At 42.7% G+C, this 21,116-nt stretch overlaps 1 protein-coding gene across 2 annotated transcripts in view; it reads left to right on the top strand.

Moving 5' to 3' along the window:
* Window positions 1-21,116, top strand: part of LOC126474198 (uncharacterized) — a 154,791-nt gene that overhangs the window by 108,465 nt on the left and 25,210 nt on the right. Inside the window, exon 5 of one of the 2 annotated variants that reach the window (XM_050101662.1) lies at window positions 7,006-7,214. The exons of the other annotated variant lie outside the window; for it this stretch is intronic. Within the exon in view, the coding sequence (XP_049957619.1) occupies window positions 7,006-7,214 (209 nt within the window). The remainder of the gene's footprint in view (window positions 1-7,005; window positions 7,215-21,116) is intronic. 2 annotated transcript variants of the gene reach the window in all.

Here is a 21,116-nt window from a genome sequence, read left to right as displayed (position 1 = left end):
GACAACGATAGATGTTAAACATGATTTCTTTCACAAGTAACAACTTGAAATGACGTGAATTAAAGTTCTGTGTTGGATAAGAATTTCAACCCAGCATCTAATCCGTTTATTAACTAAGCTCAGACAAAAACTAGATATAAATTTTTTTCGGAAGTAGTGACATTTCTGAACCTGAACTGCGGACATGAACGAATAATTTTTGCCGTCATGTCATTCGAACGTGGTACCTACCATCGTTGTTTTCTGGCTCATGTGGACATTATATGTGGATTTCTTTCAGCGGTGACAATATTTACGTAGAAGAAAAGATTACAGAAGAATTTGGATTAAGGACAAGGAATGAAAGGTTAATTCAGGTATGTAATAAATTTCAACTAGTAATAGCGAATACTCTGTTCAAGAATCACGAGAGCAGGAGGGATACTTGGAAAAGGCCGAGTGACGGGAAGATTTCAGTTAAGTTACATCATGGTCAGGCAGAGATTCGGAAGCCACATACAGGATTGTAAGGCTACTCAGCAGACTCAGATCACAATGTAGTAGCAATGAAGAGTCGGCTGAAGTTCAAGAGATTATTCAGGAAAAATCAATATGCAAAAAAGTGGAATACGGATGTACTAAGGAATGGCGAGATAAGCTCGAAATTCTCTAAGGCTGTAGATACATCAGTGAGGAATAGCTCAGTAGGCAGTACAGTTGAAGAGGAAAGGACATCTCTAAAAAGGGCACTCACGGAAGTGGGAAAGAAAAGCACGGGTACAAAGAAGGTAATTGTGAAGAAACCATAGGTAACAGAAGAAATACTTCAGCTGATCGATGGAAGAAGGACTTACAAAAATACTCATTGAAATTCAGGAACATAGAAATGCAACTCGGTGAGGAATGAAATGAAGAGGAAGTGCAGTGAAGCTGAGACGAAATGGCTGCATGCTTAACGTGAAGAAATCGAAAAAGAAATGTTTGTCGGAAGGGCTGACTCAGCATATAGGAAAGTCAAAAGCATCTTCGGTGAACTAAAAACAAGAGTCGTTACATTAAGAGCGTAATGGGAATTCCACTGCTAAATGCAGAGGAGGGAACGGATAGGAGGAAAGAGTACGTTCAAGGCTTCTATGATGGGAACTAATTGTCTGATGTGAAAGAAGAAGAAACATGGGTCCATTTAGAAGAGATAGGGGAGCCAGTATTAGAATCAGAATTTAAGAGAACTTCGGAGGACTTAAGATCAAGTAAGGCAGAAGGGATACACAACACTCCATCAGAAATTCTAAATTCATTGTGGGAAGTGGCAGCAAAACGACTGTTCAAATCGATATGTAGAATGTATGAGACATACCATGTGGTTTCCGGAAAAATATGATCCACACATTTCCGAAGGCTATAAGAGCTGACAAGCGCGAGAACTATAGCACAATCAGCTTAACACCTCTCGCATCCATGTTGCAGCCAAGTATAATATTCAGTAGAATGGAAAAGAAAATTGACGAAGTGTTAGATGACGATCAGTTTGGATTTAGAAAGGTCAAAGGCAATAGAGAGGCAATTCTGAAGGGGCGTTTGATAATGGAAATAAAAGTAAAAAACATCACGTCTCTCTCATACAACTTGTCGACTTAGAAAAAGTATTCGACAGTTAAAAATGGTACACAACGTTCAATAGGGGTATGCTATAGAGAAAGACGGGTAATATACAATAAGTACAAGAACCAATAGGGTACAATAAAAGTGGACGACCAAGAATGAAGTGTGCGGATTAAAAATAGTATAAGACAGGGATATAGTCTTTCGCCCCTATTGTTCAATCTGTACATCGAAGAAGCAATGATGGAAATAAAATAAAGGTTTAGGAGTGGAATTAAAATTCAAGGTGAAAGGATATTAGTGATATGAATCGCTGATGACATTGCTATCCCGAGTGAAAGTGCAGAAGAATTACATAATCTGCAGAATGGAATTGACAATCTAATGAGTACAGAATATGAATTTAGATTAAATCGAATGAAGACGAAGGTAATTAGAAGTAGCAGAAATGAAAACAACGTGAAACTTAACATCATAACTGATGGTCCTGAAGTAGATGAAGTTAAGGGATTTGAAGTTAAGGGAGTCTATTACCTAGGCTGCAAAATAACCAATGACGGACGGAGCAAGGAGGACATCAAAAGAAGACTAGCACTTTCAAAAAGGGCATTCCTAGCCAAGAGAAATCTACTAGTGTCAAATATAGGCCTTAATTCGAGGAAGAAATTTCTGAGAATGTACGTTTGGAGCACAGGGTAGTATGGTATTGAAATACGGATGGGGAAACCGTAACAGAAAAGAATCGAAGCATTTGAGATCTGCTGCTACAGACGAATGCAGAAAATTGGGTGTACTGATAAGGTAAGGAACGAGGAGGCTCTGCACAGAATCGGAGAGGAAAGGAATATGTGGAAAATATTGACAAGGAGAAGTGGCAGGTTAACAGGACAACTGTTACATTACGTAATGCCTTCCTTGGTACTGGAAGGAGCTATAGTAGGCAAAAGAAACCAGTCAGAAGACTGATGACTGAAAAGAGTCTGTTTGGTTATCTTATATTGTCGTAGTCGCTGTTACAGTATTGAAGATGCAGTCCACAGTTATTTTCCAACCTTGCAAACAACTATTTTGCACGGTCCTACATGTGTGTGTCTTACATTATTTGGTTTCTTGAAACGTTACTTTGCTTTTATGGAGACTCTCTCTTTGGTTGACTCTGTTTGGGAAGGAATTTATCTTAGAGTCGTGTTAACAATTATGCCTTTTCCAAAATCTGATGATTTGTGTTTACGCACTCAAAAATATTCATTTTAAATAAATAATAATAAAAATCAAATCTGAGAGGTTCCATTAAGAACACTAACACCTAAGTTATTCCCTTAAAAAGACCTACAATAATTACAAAAAAAAATCATGAAAAGAACAGATGTAATATAGAAAAGGAAGCGAAAGAGTAAATGAGGTCTGTGGTGATGATAGGGGCTACATACAGCCTACAGTCTCGACTATGTCAGTTTTAAACTTAGGGCAGCTTTCAGCTGTAAAAATTGCTATTTATGCATAAAAAGAGCAGATGTAATGCGGAAAAGGAAGCTAAAGAATGAAGGAGGTCTGTGGCGATGATTGGGGGCTACGTACACCCTACAGTCTCGACTATGTCAGTTTTTAATTTAGCGAAGCTTGCACCTGTAAAAATTGCTGTTTATGACCTCACCTCAGAAGGATAAAAACTGTAGTTGCAATGCATCAACAAATAGAAACAGAAAAAAATCCAAGACAGCAGATGCTTGGTAATTCAAAATTATAAAATGACAATATGACAGGCTATGCTCATCAAAAGAATTCGAAGACCATGCAATGCACAAATAAAACTTTCAGTTCCGTCGGAGAAGGAGAAGCGAAAACTAATGACAAAGCATCTGTGTGACGTTAAGTCCAGAAAGCAAACACGTGTGTACACGTCTGCCACGGCACAGCACTGGCTCTTTGTGCTAGATTGGCCAACTCGCATCTTGTGTGTGTGGCTTATCTTTAGCTTCTACCAAGTCCACTTTACAACCCGCAGAATCAGTGGCGGATTTACTTATAGGTCCACTTGGCACGGGCCTATAGGCAGCATCTTAAGGGGGACGGCATTTTTTGCTCTGAACTCATTTTAACCTTTTACATTTTAAAATAACTGCGCTTACAAACGACAAAATTATTAATATTGTTAAACAACTTGCTAATTTAAATAAGCCTTAAGAATGAAATTCGACAATAAAAGCTTGAAAATATATATAATTTCCTTGGTGACTGAATGGAAGCTTAAGATTAGGTTTCTGTGTGATATCATCTTCATGACTGTTCAAAATATTTAGCAGTTCTCCAACAAATGCATCGTGCTCGTCTTGTCACTTCAATTTTGAAAACCAGCCTTCGCAATTCGCACTAAACTGCTACGTTGTTACTTCTGTTTCCGAAACTCCTTACCACTGCTACACAACAGAAAATGTTTTACGTATTTGTTGCAGGGGCACACTAAGTTATCGTCAGTGCACAGTACACTTTCCAGTCTTACTCCCTATTTCATCAGTATTCGTGACTGCACTCACGTATTTCATGAGTGTATTTCACTCTCAGTTAGCCTTAGGTCTTTCTTCCGCTAAAGGTATTCAGCTCTGTTAGCCCAGACATTATAAGATAATTTGCCAAGTTAAAGACTATAAACGCAATTACAATTTTTGTATGTTCAATAGAATATGTTACATGTGTGCCTCTTATAGTGGTAGATTCTGCGCTATGTGTTGTTGGTTTCTAATATTTAGAAAGTCATACAAACTTCATAATTATTTCCTGCAAAATTTGCTGAACATTAACTCTCCCCGAGCAAGCTGATCGCGAACATTCCTCATTTAATCTGTGGTTCGTATAATCTCTACTAGGGGCAATTTAGAGTCCGTCTCTCTCCCTCTCTCTCTCTCTCTCTCTCTCTCTCTCTCTCTTTCTCTCTCTCTCTCTCACACACACACAGACACACACACACACACACATCACGTTTATACATTTCAAGATTTCATTTTACAAATCACGTAAAAAAGTTGGATATTTAGGCGAGAGAGGGCAGCCATTTTAATGCTGACACTCCGACCTAGCAGTTTAAGGCGGGGGATGTTTTGGGCCATGGTTGCGTAAGATATCTGTGGAAATCAGCACACGACACCTCCATCCCTTTTTCTGCCACAGTGACAACGCAGGCAAGTAAATGTGTGGTGCCTGTTAAAAAATGCTTCTTGTACTCCTCTTTGCTTTGGCTTTGTGTTGTGCTTTGCTGGTTCTTTTCTTTCATTTTCTTGTTCTGAAACGACTGAAGAGTTGCTGGTCCATCACAGAGTTCGAGCACGAGTTTCAGAACACAGAGATGATCGGCGATCCCTGCGACGTAATGCCAGCTGTGCCTTCACAGAAGCACTGAGTTGCCTGCCCTGCCACAGGCAGAGGCGGGACTTGCAACCTCTCATCGCTCCTCTCTCCTCGGGCGGTCTAAGTTCCTGTTTGTCTATGCTCGCAGCCGACGGCCACGTTGTGGGGTTCGCCCTGTAGTATCTCGTTCCCACTGACAGCAGTACTTCTCCTACTTCAGTTTGGCACTGAACAGTGGTTCAGATCCCTTCATGGTTATCCTGATTTCAGTTTTCCTTGGGTTCCCCAATTCGCTTTCTGCAAATGCTTCAATGACTCCCTTGATTAGGTCACGCCTGGTATTCTTCCGCAACCCTCTCCTACCCGATCCTTGCATCATTCTATCACTGAAGTTTCAAACATCTTTCCGTTTATCTCTTGTCGTAGGTGTGTGTCTAATAGATGACTGGGAGACCGAGGCACATACACATGTATTTGGTTTTGGAATTTTTTAAATTTGTTTGGTTACTTTTATTGGGTTTAAAATTCTTTAAATTTTTGACGTTATTATTAAAATATATCTTGTTCTACATATAATTCTAACTTAGTGACATTTCAGAGTTCAAAATAATTTTGCATAAGCTGAATTCGAGAGTATAAATGTGCCCCAGTACGGACAAGTTTACAGAATTACGACTTACATTTACCTGAAAATATTTTTTGTCGTTAGAAAACTACAGACCTATTTACACCAATCGACATGGTAGAATACAAAAATTTTACTAATAGTAAACAAATTTTTTGCTGAACTTCACCTATTATCATAATATGGCATAAACAGAAGTTATAGTGTTAATTATAGACCATTTAATCATCACTGTCTGAGTTGGAACTTTTGTACACAAAAAATAATATGGTTCCTATGACAAATACATCGTGAGCCTCCGCTCTACATATAAAAAATCTGGACTCGTTGTTGATTACTTTTTGACAGGATGTACCGTTTCAAGCAGAAAATGCAGAGGCAGTTTTCATCCTCCTCATCAGACTGCTGCAGGTTATAACAGAAGTGAACAAGAACTGGGTGGAACGTTCGTTGAGAAGGGAGTGCTTGCTAATAAGTGCATTAGAAGGACAAGTTTGTGAGAGGAGGTTGAGAGGAAGGAGGAGATACAGGATGATAGATGACATACACGGAAGAGGAAATTACGTGTACCTAAAGAGGATACCAGGAGAGTATCCAGATATACCATGTAAAAAACCACTAATTATGACATCAGATGTAGGTGAATCCATAGTTTTCTTGTTCTGACTTTTAGCAATTTCTTACGCATATGAGTCCTTGCTCTCATAGAATTAATTCTTGCTGTTCATATAGCATATTTAACAGTTTCTGTGTTCATTAGTCTTATGTTTTCATTTTTTAGATTGCGTTTTGTACTACTCTTGTCTTGAAGTTTGCTTCCGAACGATGTAAGGCAGATGGCAATGCTAAAGAGTCAGTAAACGTACCCGAACAGAACTGTGTAAACGTCCCCGATCGCCATGTTTAAAACAGACTCCAAACTACATTACTACGTTTCAGGATTTCGAATTATACAAATGTGATTCTTACAATAGAATAAACTCCTGTAAACAAACATTATACATTTAGCTATTGTAATCCAATAGCGGATGTTCCATAAGTAACAAAACTTACTCAGATTCCACAAAAACACAAATATTTGTTCCGTATTCACTCAGTTGGTGCCGCGAAATTGGTGAGAGACCTCAGTAGATGCCAGCGCATTGAAGGTAGCTCTCTGGCACGAATGGTTCCCGAGAAAAATGCTCTGTGTAGACGTGCCTTGCATCTCAACTGCTGTCTTCCCTAATTCTCTTTGGATAATTACAATCTTTCTGTTTTGTAAATGGGCTTTCAACAAATTTCGCGGACTCATGTGGACTGCAGCTGACATCTCCTGCTGCCAGCAGGTTACCTTTGCAGACGAGACTTGATCAAGTGTAACTGAGCTTCCGCAGTTTCTGCCTATTCTTCCTCTATGTTCCGGAGACGCGCTGCGTTCTTTTCTGATGCCTGACGCTGCTCCCACGTGTCGGCAGCGGCCAGCATCCACTCGAGCCGCGGCTTCGGCGGCTACCGCCCCCGCGGCACGTCGCGCTGCCGCCGCTGCCTGGGTCCCAGCACGCCGGCCGCCGCGCTCTGGGGCTGCGCGTGCGCGCTGCACGCCGCGCTGCTTGTGCAGGCTGCCCGCACCGCCGTCGCGGCCAACAGCGCCGCCGAAGGCGCCGACCTCACGGTGCTGGCAGCCGTGAGTAACGCACATTCTCAGCCACCACGAAAGCCGTCCTGACAGGTCACCAGTAGTTATACTATTAATTGAAACAATTAGAAATGTTATCCGACCAGGTACATTAGCAGTTCGACTAGCAGCAAATACAGGGTGGTCCATTGATAGTGACCGGGCCAAATGTCTCACGAAATATGCATCAAACGAAAAAACTACGAAGAATAAAACTCGTCTAGCTTGAAGGGGGAAACCAGATGCCGCTATGGTTGGCCCGCCAGATGGCACTGCCATAGGTCAAACCTGTATCAACTGCGTTTTTTTTTTTTTTCAATTAGGTCCCACATTTTCATTACATATTCGTGTAGTACGTACAGAAATATGAATGTTTAGCTGGACCACTTTTTTCGCTTTGTAATAGATGGCGCTGTAATAGTCACAAACGTATCAGTACGTGGTATCACGTAACATTCCGCCAGTGCGGACGCTATTTGCTTCATGATACATTACCCGTGTTAAAATGCACCGTTTACCAACTACGGAGAAGGTCGATATCGTGTTGATGTATGGCTATTGTGATGAAATTGCCCAACGGGCGTGTGCTATGTATGCTGCTCGGTATCCTGGACGACATCATCCAAGTCTCCGGACCGTTCGCCGGATGGTTACGTTATTTAAGGAAACAGGAAGTGTTCAGCCACATGTGAAACGTCAACCACAACCTGCAACACTATTGATGATGCCCAAGTAGCTGTTTTAGCTGCGGTCGCGGCTAATCCGCACATCAGTAGCAGACAAACTGCGCGAGAATCGGGAATCTCAAAAACGTCGGCGTTGAGAAAGCTACATCAACATCGATTGCACCCGTACCATAATTCTCTGCACCAGGAATCGAGTGGCGACGACTTTGAACGTCGTGTACAGTTCTGCCACTGGGCACAAGATGACAGATTTTTTGCACGCGTTCTGTTTAGCGACGAAGCGTCATGCACTAACAGCGGTAACGTAAACCGGCATAATATGCACAATTGGGCAACGGAAAATCCACGATGGCTGCGACAAGTGAAACATTAGCGACCTTGGCGGGTTAATGTGTGGTGCGGCATTATGGGAGGAAGGATAATTGACCCCCATTTTATCGATGGCAATCTAAATGGTGCAATGTATGCTGACTTCCTACGTAATGGTCTACCGATATTACTACAAGATGTTTCACTGCATGACAGAATGGCGATGTACTTCCAACATGATGGATGTCCGGCACATGGCTCGCGTGCGGTTGAAGCAGTATTGAATAGCACATTTCAAGACTGGTGGATTGGTCGTCGAAGCACCATACCGTGGCCCGCACGTTCACCGGATGTGACGTCCCCGGATTTCTTTCTGTGGGAAAAGTTGAAGGATATTTGCTATCGTGATCCACAGGCAACACCTGACAACATGCGTCCGTGCATTGTCAATGAATGTGCGATCATTACGGAATATGAACTACTCGCTCGTGAGAGGAATGTCGTCACACGTATTGCCAAATGCATTCAGGTTGACGGGAATCGTTTTGAGCATTTATTGCATTAATGTCGTATTCATAGGTAATCACGCTGTAACAGTATCCGTTCTCAGAAATGATAAGTTCACAAAGGTATATGTATCACATTGGAACAACCGAAATAAAATGTTCAAACATACCTATGTTCTGTATTTTAATTTAAAAAACCTACCTGTTCCCAACTGTTCGTCTAAAACTGTGAGCCAGATGTTTGTGACTATTACAGCGCCATCTATCACCAAGCCAAATAAGTGGTGCAACTAAAACATTCGTATTTACTTACGTACTACACCAATATGTAATAAAAATGGGGGTTCCTATTTAAAAAAACGCAGTTGATATCAGTTTGACCTATGGCAGCGCCATTTAACGGGCCAACCATAGCGCCATGTGATTTCCCCCTTCAAGCTAGATAAGATTCGTTCCCTGTAGTTTTTTCGTTTGACGCTTATTTCGTGAGATATTTGGCCTGGTCACGATCAATGGACCAACCCGTACAATCCCTGGACACCTAGCAAGCAAAAGGGATCTAATTTCTGTCTCTCTAGGTCCACATCAAGTAAAACGCATTCAGATTCTGGCCGACCAATTTGATGTACGAACCAGGGCGTGTAACATAATGATCTTTCGAGTTGAACAAGAAAGGATAACAAGGCATAATCGATGTGAAATATAAACAATGACGGAAAAACTCGCAACTCCAAGAAGGAATTTCTGTGATGTAAATGAAAGCTGGTAGGCGTATTTCTACATCTGAAAGATGATGTCAGATCAGGCTCACGCCAGGCGTTTAAGAGTGCTGCTATTTGCGCCACTATGAGGATGAAAATAATTTTTCCTCTAAATTCACCCTTTAACTGTCGTGAGCGTTAGTTACCTTTGAGGTTTAGACGTGGTCACTCCAAGTTAGTTAACAAAGCCTTTAAAGCGACAAATCAAAATGGCTCTGAGCACTATGGGACTTAGCATCTGAGGTCATCAGTCCCCCAGAACTTAGAACTACTTAAACCTAACTAAACTTCCATGCCCGAGATAGGATTCGAACCTGCGACCGTAGCGGGCGCGAAGCTCCGGACTGAAGCTCTTACAACCGCTCGGCCACAGCGGCCAGCTTTAAAGTGGCAAAGAGACAATTATCAACACATCACTAGGTTCGAACGTGGTCGTGTAACAGGCCTATGTGTGTAGCCACAACTCATGATTTCTGGCAGCGGTGGCTACAGCGATGTACGGTTGTAAGAGGAACGGGCTCCAATGGCCACGTGGCACTACCGAGGCGGAAGACCATCGTGTTCAGCATATGGCTCCAGAGCATCGTATTGTATCTGCATCAATAATCTGAGCAGCAGTTAGCACGGCAGTGTTAAAACGAGCTGATACAAATCGGTTACATCAAGGACAACCCCAAGCCAGACACCCTGTATCATGCAACACACTGGCCCCAAACTATCGTCGTTTTGCAACTTGGTGGAGTCATTGGAGGGCAGGACTGAGGTCTGCCGTGTTTTTACGTTGAAAGCTGGATCTTCCTCGGTACCAGTGTTGGCCGTGTGTTGGTTAGAAGGAGACCAATTGAGTGCCTGCACCCTACTTGTCTGCATGCTAGACACATTGGACCTACACCTGGAGTTATGGACTGGTATGCGATTTCTTATGACAACAGGAGCACTCTAGTTCTTACCCTGGCTGTAAATTTGAAGGTCAGCCTGGTGATTCGATCTGTTGTGCTGCCAGTCATGAACAGCATTCCTAGGGGTGTTTCCCAAACTCTCGCCCACAAACCGCTGTACTCTACAGGGTGTCGACAGGCATCCTTTGCCTGCTCGTTCACCAGATCTGTCTCCATTCGAGAACATTTGTGAGTTTATCGTACAAAAACATCATCCTCCACGAACAGCATTAACCGTCCATGTATCGAACAACAAGACCTGACTCGAAACAAGGCCCCTGAGCAGACAACATTCCTTAGAACTAGTGACAGCCTTGAGAGAGCCAGTCCTGACAAAAACTACCATCTGGTGAGCAAGATGTATGAGACAGGCGAAATACCCTCAGACTTCAAGAAGAATATAATAATTCCAATCCCAAAGAAAGCAGGTGTTGACAGATGTGAAAATCACCGAACTATCAGTTTAATATGTCACAGCTGCAAAATAATAATGCGAATTCTTTACAGATGAATGGAAAAACTGATAGAAGCCGACATCGGGGAAGATCAGTTTGGATTCCGTAGAAATGTAGGAACACGTGAGGCAATACTGACCCTACGACTTTTGTTAGAAGAAAGATTAAGGAAAGGCAAACCTACGTTTCTAGCATTTGTAGGCTTAGAGAAAGCTTTTGACTATGTTGATTGGAATACTCTCTTTAAAATTCTGAAGGTGGCAGGTGTAAAATACAGGGAGCGAAAGGCTATTTACAATTTGTACAGAAACCAGATGGCAGTTATAGTAGTTGAGGGACATGAAAGGGAAGCAGTGGTTGGGAAGGGCGTGAGACAGGGTTGTAGCCTCTCCCCGATGTTATTCAATCTGTATATTGAGCAAGCAATAAAGGAAACAAAAGAAAAGTTCGGAGTACGTATTAAAATCCATGGAGAAGAAATAAAAACTTTGAGGTTCGCCGATGACATTGTAATTCTGTCAGAGACAGCAAAGGACTTGGGAGAGCAGATGAACGGAATGGACAATGTCTTGAAAGGAGGATATAAGATGAACATCAACAGAAGCAAAACGAAGATAATGGAATGTAGTCGAATTAAGTCGGGTGATGTTGAGGGAATTAGATTAGGAAATGAGACACTTAAAGTAGTAAAGGAGTTTTGCTATTTGGGGAGCAAAGTAACTGATGATGGTCGAAGTAGAGAGGATATAAAATGTAGACTGGCAATGGCAAGGAAAGCGTTTCTGAAGAAGAGAACTTTGTTAACATCGAGTATAGATATAAATGTCAGGAAGTCGTTTCTGAAAGTCTTTGTATGGAGTGTAGCCATGTATGGAAGTGAAACGTGGACGATAAATAGTTTAGACAAGAAGAGAATTGAAGTTTTCGAAATGTGGTGCTACAGAAGAATGCTGAAGATTAGATGGGTAGATCACATAACTAATGGGGAGGTATTGAATATAATTGGGGAGAAGAGGAGCTTGTGGCACAACTTGACTAGAAGAAGGGATCGGTTGGTAGGACAAGTTCCGAGACATCGAGGGATCACCAATTTAGTATTGGAGGGCAGCGTGGAGGGTAAAAATCGTAGAGGGAGACCAAGAGATGAATACATTAAGCAGATTCAGAAGGATGTTGGCTGCAGTAGGTACAGGGAGATGAAGATGCTTGCACAGGATAGAGTAGCGTGGAGAGCTGCATCAAACCAGTCTCAGGACAGAAGACCACAACAACAACAACATCGAAAAACCAAGTGCAACATGCATGGAACTCCATGTCACAAACTGATATCCAGCACCTGTACAATGATGTATATCGGGGACAAATAAATGGTCTTTAAGCCCCTGTCCAGCTTGAAAGCATGTCGTGAGAGTAGTATCCGTCTTGGCTCTCCTCCCAAACGCTTGGACAGATTTCAACCAAATTTGCCACAGCAACAGCAGGCCTAGTTTAAATAGGACTAGAGATATGAGAAAAAACGTGTTTTTATGGTTGCTGGTGTATAGGCCGTCATGGATGAGAGCATGTTGTGTAGGACCAGTATCGGCCTCTCAAATCAACCTCCTTTGCAGGGCAGTCTGTTTGTCAGGGGCAAATAAATGGCCTTCAGTCGCCTGATGCGTAGTCTGCTCAGTATGGCAGGTGCATTGTGGGAGCAGTATCAGCCTGCTTTACTGAAATGTATTGCAGGGGCCATATATTCCATTTAACATAGCTGGAGACAGGTTGAGGTGGATAGATGAGCAAATGGACATAATAAGGGAAATGAGGAAATTGATAGAGGGGAGGAGACAGAGATACAAGTGAAAAGTGTAGTGGTGGAAAGGATGAAAGGAAGAATGGGAGGCAAAGAGGGAACAAGAGGAGGCAGGATGATATCAGAGAGATGGGAGAGGAATTTATGATCAGAGAGAGAGACGGTGGAGGAAACGGGCAAAGAGAGGGGGAGAAGAAGATGAGGAGACAAAGTGGGGAGGAGAAAATAGACAGATAGAGAGGTGGCTGGAAGGGCAGATAGAGGGATGAAGTGGTGGGAAAAGAGAGGGAGAAGGAGAGGGGTCTATGTGTGTGTCGGACATGTATTTGGTTGAAGCTGATGGCACAAGGCTAGTAACTAAATAAAGCAGAAGCATTGTCTAACGGGAGTGTTTCGTATCTGGACTGGTGTCACACCACCAGTACCTGCCAGTTCCTATAAAAATTCTTCTGCCTAACTGTAATAAACAAGAAATGTAATCAGAAGGAATGATATAAAGGATCCAGCTCTATGTCATTTTTATACAGACTGTTTTCATCTACACTGTAAGTTGCACATATTGCTGGGTGCGATGTGATATTACTAGACAAATAAGAATTTTTGCACCCATGATTGCGTGTTGAAATATTTTTATTTCCTCAATGACATGTTTTGACAGAATCTTGTTGTCATCTTCGGATGTTCTGGAAATAACATTACTGTGAATGATTCGGGCAACCATAATGAGAAGAGCACACTCCATCTACACTCATCAGCCAAAACATTAAGACTACCGACCTACTGTCGATATAAGCACGTCCAGACGATACCAGCATCACTAGGCTAGGAATGACTGTTGGTCAGACACACACAAGGTGCATGTAGGATCAGTGAGCATGCTGTCCGTGTGTATAATGGGGAAGGTGCGCGATATGTCAGTGTTTCACCAAGGGCAGATTGTGATGGCCCGGAGACTCGGCGCCGGCCCCGGTGGCCGTGCGGTTCTAGGCGCATTAGTCCGGAACCGTGCTGCTGCTACGGTTTCAGGTTTGAATCCTGCCTCGGGGATGGATGTATGTGATGTTCTTAGGTAAGTTTGGTTTAAGTAGTTCTAAGTTCAAGGGGAATGATGACCTCAGATGTTAAGTCCCAAAGTGCTCAGAGCCATTTGAACAATTTTTTTTTTTTTTTTTTTTTGGTAGATGGAAAAAGCTGTAGAGGAAAACAGAGATCGAAATACATCCAGGAAATAACTGAGGACGTAGGCAGTAAGTGCTACTTTGAGATGAAAAGGTTAGCACAGGAGAGGAATTCGTGGCGGGCCACATCAAACCAGTCAGAAGACTGATGACCAAAAAAAAAAAAATGTGTGCAGATGTCGTGCCAGCTCCCTGCGGCGCCCTACAAAGGCATCATTGCTTCCATTCCACTACGCGTCGCCTCGGTTATCCGTGCCGAGGGTGGACATACCGGCGATAGGTGGGCGTAATGTTCCGGCTCATCAGTGCGTAAAACAGAAGCTCTGCTTTATGTACTTGATAAGCTAAGATGGCGCCTCTTTTTAATAAATAGACCTGCTCTCATGACGGTTGTGTGATACATGCACAGGAATATTATTTACAGATGAACCGTAGATGACAGCTAGACCCTGTGAAAACCGATCATCAGGGAATAAAAGTATTTCAACAAGCAATCTTGGCTTCAAAAATTCTTGTTTATCAGCGTTTGTATCTACATTACAAATTACATGTTCGACCGTGAAACGCAACACAAATCACTATCATCAAACGTAATACTTCGGAAATCTAATTAAAGGGTTTTACGAAGCAATATTGTTAATTCACAGCCCATTGAGTGTAATATTTCCGAGTGGCTCAACGGCCTGGTGGAAGTATTTCCGCTGAACGCCAGTTTTGCGACTTGTGGGCCTGCTAATCAGGAGTGCTGCACGCTACCTACACTAGTAAATTCATAGAACCATTTTCAACAAGAAGATCTTAAGAATGTGTGTCTATAAGTGGAGACAAAAAATGGTTCAAATGGCTCTGAGCACTATGGGACTTAACATCTATGGTCATCAATCCCCTAGAACTTAGAACTACTTAAACCTAACCAACCTAAGGACATCACACAACACCCAGTCATCACGAGGCAGAGAAAATGCCTGACCCCGCCGGGAATCGAACCCGGGAACCCGGGCGCGGGAAGCGAGAACGCTACCGTACGACGACGCGCTGCGGACTAAGTGGAGACAGATATTTTAAATGTAAATCAGTATCTTTAATTAAGCCTTCCCCTTTCATACACTGCAGATGAGTAGATTATAGACTACAAACGGTTCAAATGGCTCTGAGCACTGTGGGACTTAACATCTGAGGTCATCGGTCCCCCAGACTTAGAACTACTTAAACCTAAGTAACCTAAAGACACCAGACACATTCATGCCCAGGATCCGAACGTGCGACCGTAGCAGTAGCGTGGTTCCGGACTGAAGCGCCGAGAACCGCTCGGTCACAGAGGCCGACTTATAGACAACACACAAGGCACTCACGTACAACGGAGTGCCTATGCTCTCTCACATTAATGGGGCCTAACCAGTCAAATAGATGCATAATGTGGCCAGGAAGCATGAGTGAATATTTTGTCTGCAACAAAGGTTGTTCTCCATGACATTGCCTCACCGTTTACGTACAACTTTCGGGAGAAACAGAGTACACCTAGGCGATGGAAAATCACGTAGCATTTCATGGTCGAAACACTTTCCTAGTACAGTAGTGACAACATAAAACACAGGAAGGACATGAATAGGGCGACAAATCATGTTCACGCGTAGTTCAACAGAAACCAAGGTATAGAAGTAAATACCGACAACGATCAAAATCAATGAAGGAGTTAGAAATTACGACTCTGGACCGTGATGCTGGCCGCACACCTCCATTACATTGGCCAGCGAATTCGTCAGACCACACTTGCTTTGACTACTTCCTCTCGGGATACTTCCAGATATGACATATGATACCCACATTAACAGTGCTGAGGAACATGATACACCAATTGTGGAGGCCTTTGATGAAGGGAGGGGCTCATTTTCTATTTTCCAGACAGTCAGATATTCCGAGAAGGAGTACCATCGTGTTCTGCTTACGGCTCTGGTGCATTGTATTGCATCTGCAGCAGCAATTTGAGCAGCAGTTGGTACCCCAATGACAGGCCTAACAGTTACAAATCAGTTGCTTCAAAGACAGCTTCCAGCCAGACGCCCTGTAGCGTGCAACCCACTGACCCTAAACCGCCGTCATTTGCGACAGCAGTGGTGTTAAGTGAGAGCTCATTGGAGAGCAGGCTGTAAGTCTGCAGTGTTTTCTGATGAAATCTGGTTCAGCCATAGTCCCACTGATGGCCTTGCATTGGTTAGAGGGAGACCAGTTGTGTGCCTGCAACTATCCTCTCTATGTGTTAGACATACTGGACTTACACCTGGACTTTTGGTCTGGGGTGCTATGTAGTATGAGAGAAGGAGCACTCTCGTGGTTATCACAAGCGGTCCGACAGGTTAACGCTCGCCCACATACCGCTGTTGTAACCTAACATGCTCCACACTACCGATTTATTGCCTTGGCCCGCACGATCAACAGATCTGAGTCCAATGGAGCACACATTGGACATCGTCGGATGACAACTTCAGCGTCATCTGCAACCAGTATTAACTGCCCCTATATTGACCAACCAAGTGAACAGGCATGGAACTATATCGCACAAACTGACATGTGGCAACTATACAGCATAATGTATGCACGTCTGCATGTTTGCATCTGACCGCCTGGCGGTTACACTTGTTATTAATATACCAGAATTTCACATTTGCAATGGCTAAACCCACGCTTACATTAACCGGTGATCTTCAATGTTAATCACTTCGATAATACGAGGGCTATCCACAAAGTACATTACGTTTTGGAATTAAAAATAAATAAAGTATTGGATTTTCTTTTATTATATACAGATGAAAGCCACACTTAAATACAACTTTTCTACATAGTTGCCATTTAAATTAAGGCACTTATCGTAGCGATGGACGAGCTTGGAAATTCCTTCGTCGTAGAATTCGGCCGCCTGCGCCTTCAACCTCGTGGTTACCTCTTCTTGAAGCTGTGCGTCGTCATCAAAGTGCTGCATAGCCAACAACTTCTTCATTGCTGGGAAAAAGTGGAAGCCGCTCGGTGCTGGTCGGGACTGTGCGGCGGATGAGGAAACAACTCCCACTTAAAAGATATGAGAACTTCACGAGTGGCATTTGCCGTGTGGGCCCGGGCGTTGTTGTGAATCACCAAGATCTTTGAGCCCAACTTTCCCCTGCGCTTGTTTTGTATTGCTCTTCTGAGGTTGTGCAGAGTTTGGCAATACCTTTGAGAGTTTATTGTAGTGCCTCTTTCCAGGAAATCCACAAACATCACACCTTTTCTGTCCCAAAAGACAGTCATTACGTGGTTGAAGGTATATAATAAAAAAAGGTATATAATAAAAAAATTTCCAATACTTTATTTATTTTTAATTCCAAAACGTAATGTACTTTGTGGATAGCCCTCGTATGTTACTTAGACAAATGTATTCCCAAAATGTCATTACTCTGCGTTAATTGTTTTCTGGTGTTGCAATTTTTTCCGTCAGTGTATTATGTAACATGAAACACCGGCACAGATATTTGATAAATATTTCTTCTGCTCATTGTGTTATATTACAGTAGCTTTAATTTAACATTATATTGGTTACTACGAATATGTGCCACTGCTGATGATGACTGTCTGTATAATGCGCAAATACAAATCCGTGTTACCCCTGTTTGCATTGAACACCACAGTAGCTGATCGGTACGAGACACATATGTCTGTGAGTTCTCAGCACTGGAAGACAAATGAAAACATTTTCTTTACTCGCATCATGGAACCTAGCAATGACCTCGCTACTCACCCTCTGCCCCTGAGGTAGCTGGAAAGCTTTTATTAGTTCACGACCAAATTCACCAACGTGTATTGCAATTAAGCACGTCTTAAAATATCATTCTCTATGTAAGAATTGTTTTTCGTCACTGAGCAGGGAAATTACGTTCTTAAGAAGCTCTTAACGTAAGATGAAGATTTTGAATCTATCTGTTCGTTGCTACATGCGTAAGGGGGACTGGACCACATTTACAAGGATGTCTTTTCGGAAGTTCAAGTTTACATGGATCATAAGACCCAATAATGAGTAAACAAAGCACACTACAAATCTTTTCAAAATATATTTTGTTGCAGTAAACAAAATTACGCTCTTACACCAAGTAAATTAGTAAAACGCAACAATTTTAATGTCAGTAATTTCTTTGGCGTATTTCCACATGTTAGCTTATTATAGCCGAATCTTAATTAAAGTCCTATTCAACATCAGTGCGTGACTGGAATTTATACACATAAAAAATTATCCCGTGGCAAAATCACCGTGAGGTTTCTTTACATCTAAAGTCCTGGACCAGTTCTTAATTTCCTTGTAATTGGTTGTATTGCTTCAAACAGTAAACACAAAGCAATTTCCATCCTATTCATCAGAATGCTGCAGGTTGCAAAAGAAAAGGAGACGAACTGGATAGGACTTTTGTTGAGTCTGGAGTAATTGCTAAGAGACGCCTCGGAATGATTAGTTTTTGATAGAGATTGAGCGGATGGGGGAGATGCAAAATAATAGACGACATAAAAGAAAGTGGACATAACGTGGACAAAAGGCTGACAGGAGACATGAGGCCACGGAGAGTTGCCATGTAGAAACCTTCCCTCCGGCAGATCGCTAATGATCACATCATAAGTGCGTCTACCAATATTTTCCCTAGTTCTTGATTTTAGCAATTTCTTATCCTTTTCAGATCACGTTCTCGTAAAATTCTTTCTGCTTGTGATACATTGGGTTCCAATAGAATTTTCAGCATTTTCTACCCTTTATTCTCCAGTGTCTTAATTTTTTTTAGATAGCATTTCGAACTGCTGTTGCCCTAGAGTTTCCTTTACTGTGGTATCATTTACGATGGCAACGTAAAATAGTGCGCAAACATGCACCAACAGAACAGCATAAACCATTAACATACCCCATCACCATGTTTGAAGAACGTTGCTGTAATTGTCCAACGCTGCAGATGCCTGGATGATACACGCATTCTGGCTGCTTCTCATCGGCAAAGAAGCTGGGAATTAGCATGCTAATACCGCAGCATCTCGTCCACTGAGTAGCTGGAGGCGACCTTTCCAGATGGCTCTGAACACTATGGGACTTAACATCTGAGGTCATCAGTCCCCTAGACTTAGAACTACTGAAACCTAACTACCCTAAGGACATCACACTCATCCATGCCCGAGGTAGGATTCGAACCTGCGACCGTAGCAGCAGCGTGGTTCCGGACTGAAACGCCTAGAACCGCTCGGCCACAACAGCCAGCCTTTCCAGATGAATCACGTTTTATCCTCCATCAGACAGATGGCCTTTGGATTGTACGGTGTGAAACGTCTGAAAGCGAACACACTGCAACACAGTCGTCTGAAGGGTCCAGCCCGTAGGAGAGAGCGTCACAGTCTGTTGAATATTTCCGCGTCACTCACTTGGTGATAGCGTCGTTTTGGAATGTACAGTGGACCAATACAACTACGCATCTATCCTTGAGAACCATGTCCACCACGAGATGCAGTTTGGTTTTTCTCGATACGATGACATCTAGCAGCAGGACGATTCAATGTGTTGCACAGCTTGCAGTGTACGTCCATAGTTCAAAGAGCGCCAGGAATAGGTTTCCGTACTCCCCTGCCCACCATACTCATAGCGCAGGTGGGCATGGCAGTAGAACAGGCATCGCTCGAAATTCCTGCTGTTACGTTCCTGCACGTCTCACAGTAGTCCATTCTGCAAAATGTGGTTGTTAACGCCGTTGACAGGTGTCACCTTAATATGACCAGACGGTTTACGTTCTTCGATCCAGTACCTTAACTGAATTAATGCCGTGGAGTCTGTGAGAGCCCTCAGTAGATGGCAGTGCTAATGTTTCGTCATCGGTAGCGCTGTTGCAAGATGTTTCCCGAAAAACTACTCTACGTAAACGTGCCCCGAGCGTAAATGTTCTTCCATCTCCCTTGTTACGATAAACCACTGCGAGAACCACGGGCCGCACGAATGCATCATTTGAGCCGCATGCGGCCAGCAGGCCGCATTTGACCGACCACTGGGGTAGACAGTCCATAAAAAAATTTTGAGTCAGGTATGAAAACATAGTAGACCACAATTTTTCATATAAATTTATGTAAGTCAAATGGGATTAAATAATTTTGTGAGGTTGTGTATGTATGTCTGTTTTGCTGAAGTATTTTTAGATGTGGAAATACTGCAAAATAAATTTTTGGACAAATAATTCAGCTCACTCGGGCATTTTTGAACGTGGTGGAAAAATTATAATAGTTTTGAGCATGGTCGAGAAGGTGGCTGTGGGCTACATTGTGACTGGTTGTTTGATTTTAATGACAGCTAAAATACTAGGCTGTGATTGCAATACAGGCTAGGGGCTACAAAAAACTGGTTAGTTCCGCTATCTTGAATTTTATAAAATTTACCGCTAGCAGCAGGGGGGAAAACCTGCTGTCTTGGATTTCGATTGGCTGGATGTGGGGCAGAAGAGGAATGGTTCTTGTCAAGTTATGTCATTGATGTGGGTAATGATGTTACTGATGAATGCGATGACTTACTGATAATAGTAATAATGTCTTTCATAAGAATGATGATATTACTCATTAGTGGTCAGATCCAATTTGATTTCGTTTTGACAGGGAAGCTAAAACAGCTTACGTCTAATGGGCCATTGCCCGCACTGAGACCGAGTTCGTTGTGCGGTATAGTTCACTGTATATCTAGTAAAGTCAACCAATGCCCTTAAATAGTGCAAGTAGTCCCATTACCAAATTTTTGTTAGACACAACTTCCACACGTCTAGTTTTCGCGAAGATTCTGTGTCTTTTGCTCTCCAGTGCCACACATTTGAAGATTAGGTGTGATGCAGTTTCTTCACCCTCATCACATATCCTACATTAACGGCTTTCTTCTATTACACCCATTGTGTTTAGGTGTTTTTTTGAAATTCCCGTGGCTGGTCATCAGTCCAGTCATGAGTTTGATCTCTTTCCTGTTCAGTCCCAGGATTGAACACAGCTTCTTCTAAATCGTGGCTTGGGTATCATTATCTTACAGTGTTTTTGTTTCTGGACCTTGGTCCAGAATTCTACATGCGGTTTCCTAGGCCAGTTCCGTAGTTCTAGTTTGATCACAGCCTTGGTGATCGTCAGGACAGGATCCGGCCAGATAAATGGAGTCGTTGCATCCATCCTGGCCAATCTGTCGTCTTGTTCATTGCCACAGATCCCTGAGTGGCCAGGGACCCACACTAGGTTTACCCTATTGCTCTACCAGAGCCCTGTGGCAT

Source organism: Schistocerca serialis, chromosome 4 (genome assembly GCF_023864345.2).
Source record: "Schistocerca serialis cubense isolate TAMUIC-IGC-003099 chromosome 4, iqSchSeri2.2, whole genome shotgun sequence".
Taxonomy (NCBI): Eukaryota; Metazoa; Arthropoda; class Insecta; order Orthoptera; family Acrididae; genus Schistocerca; species Schistocerca serialis.
Note: the sequence above shows the minus strand (reverse complement) of the source record. Positions and strands in the feature narration are given on the sequence as shown.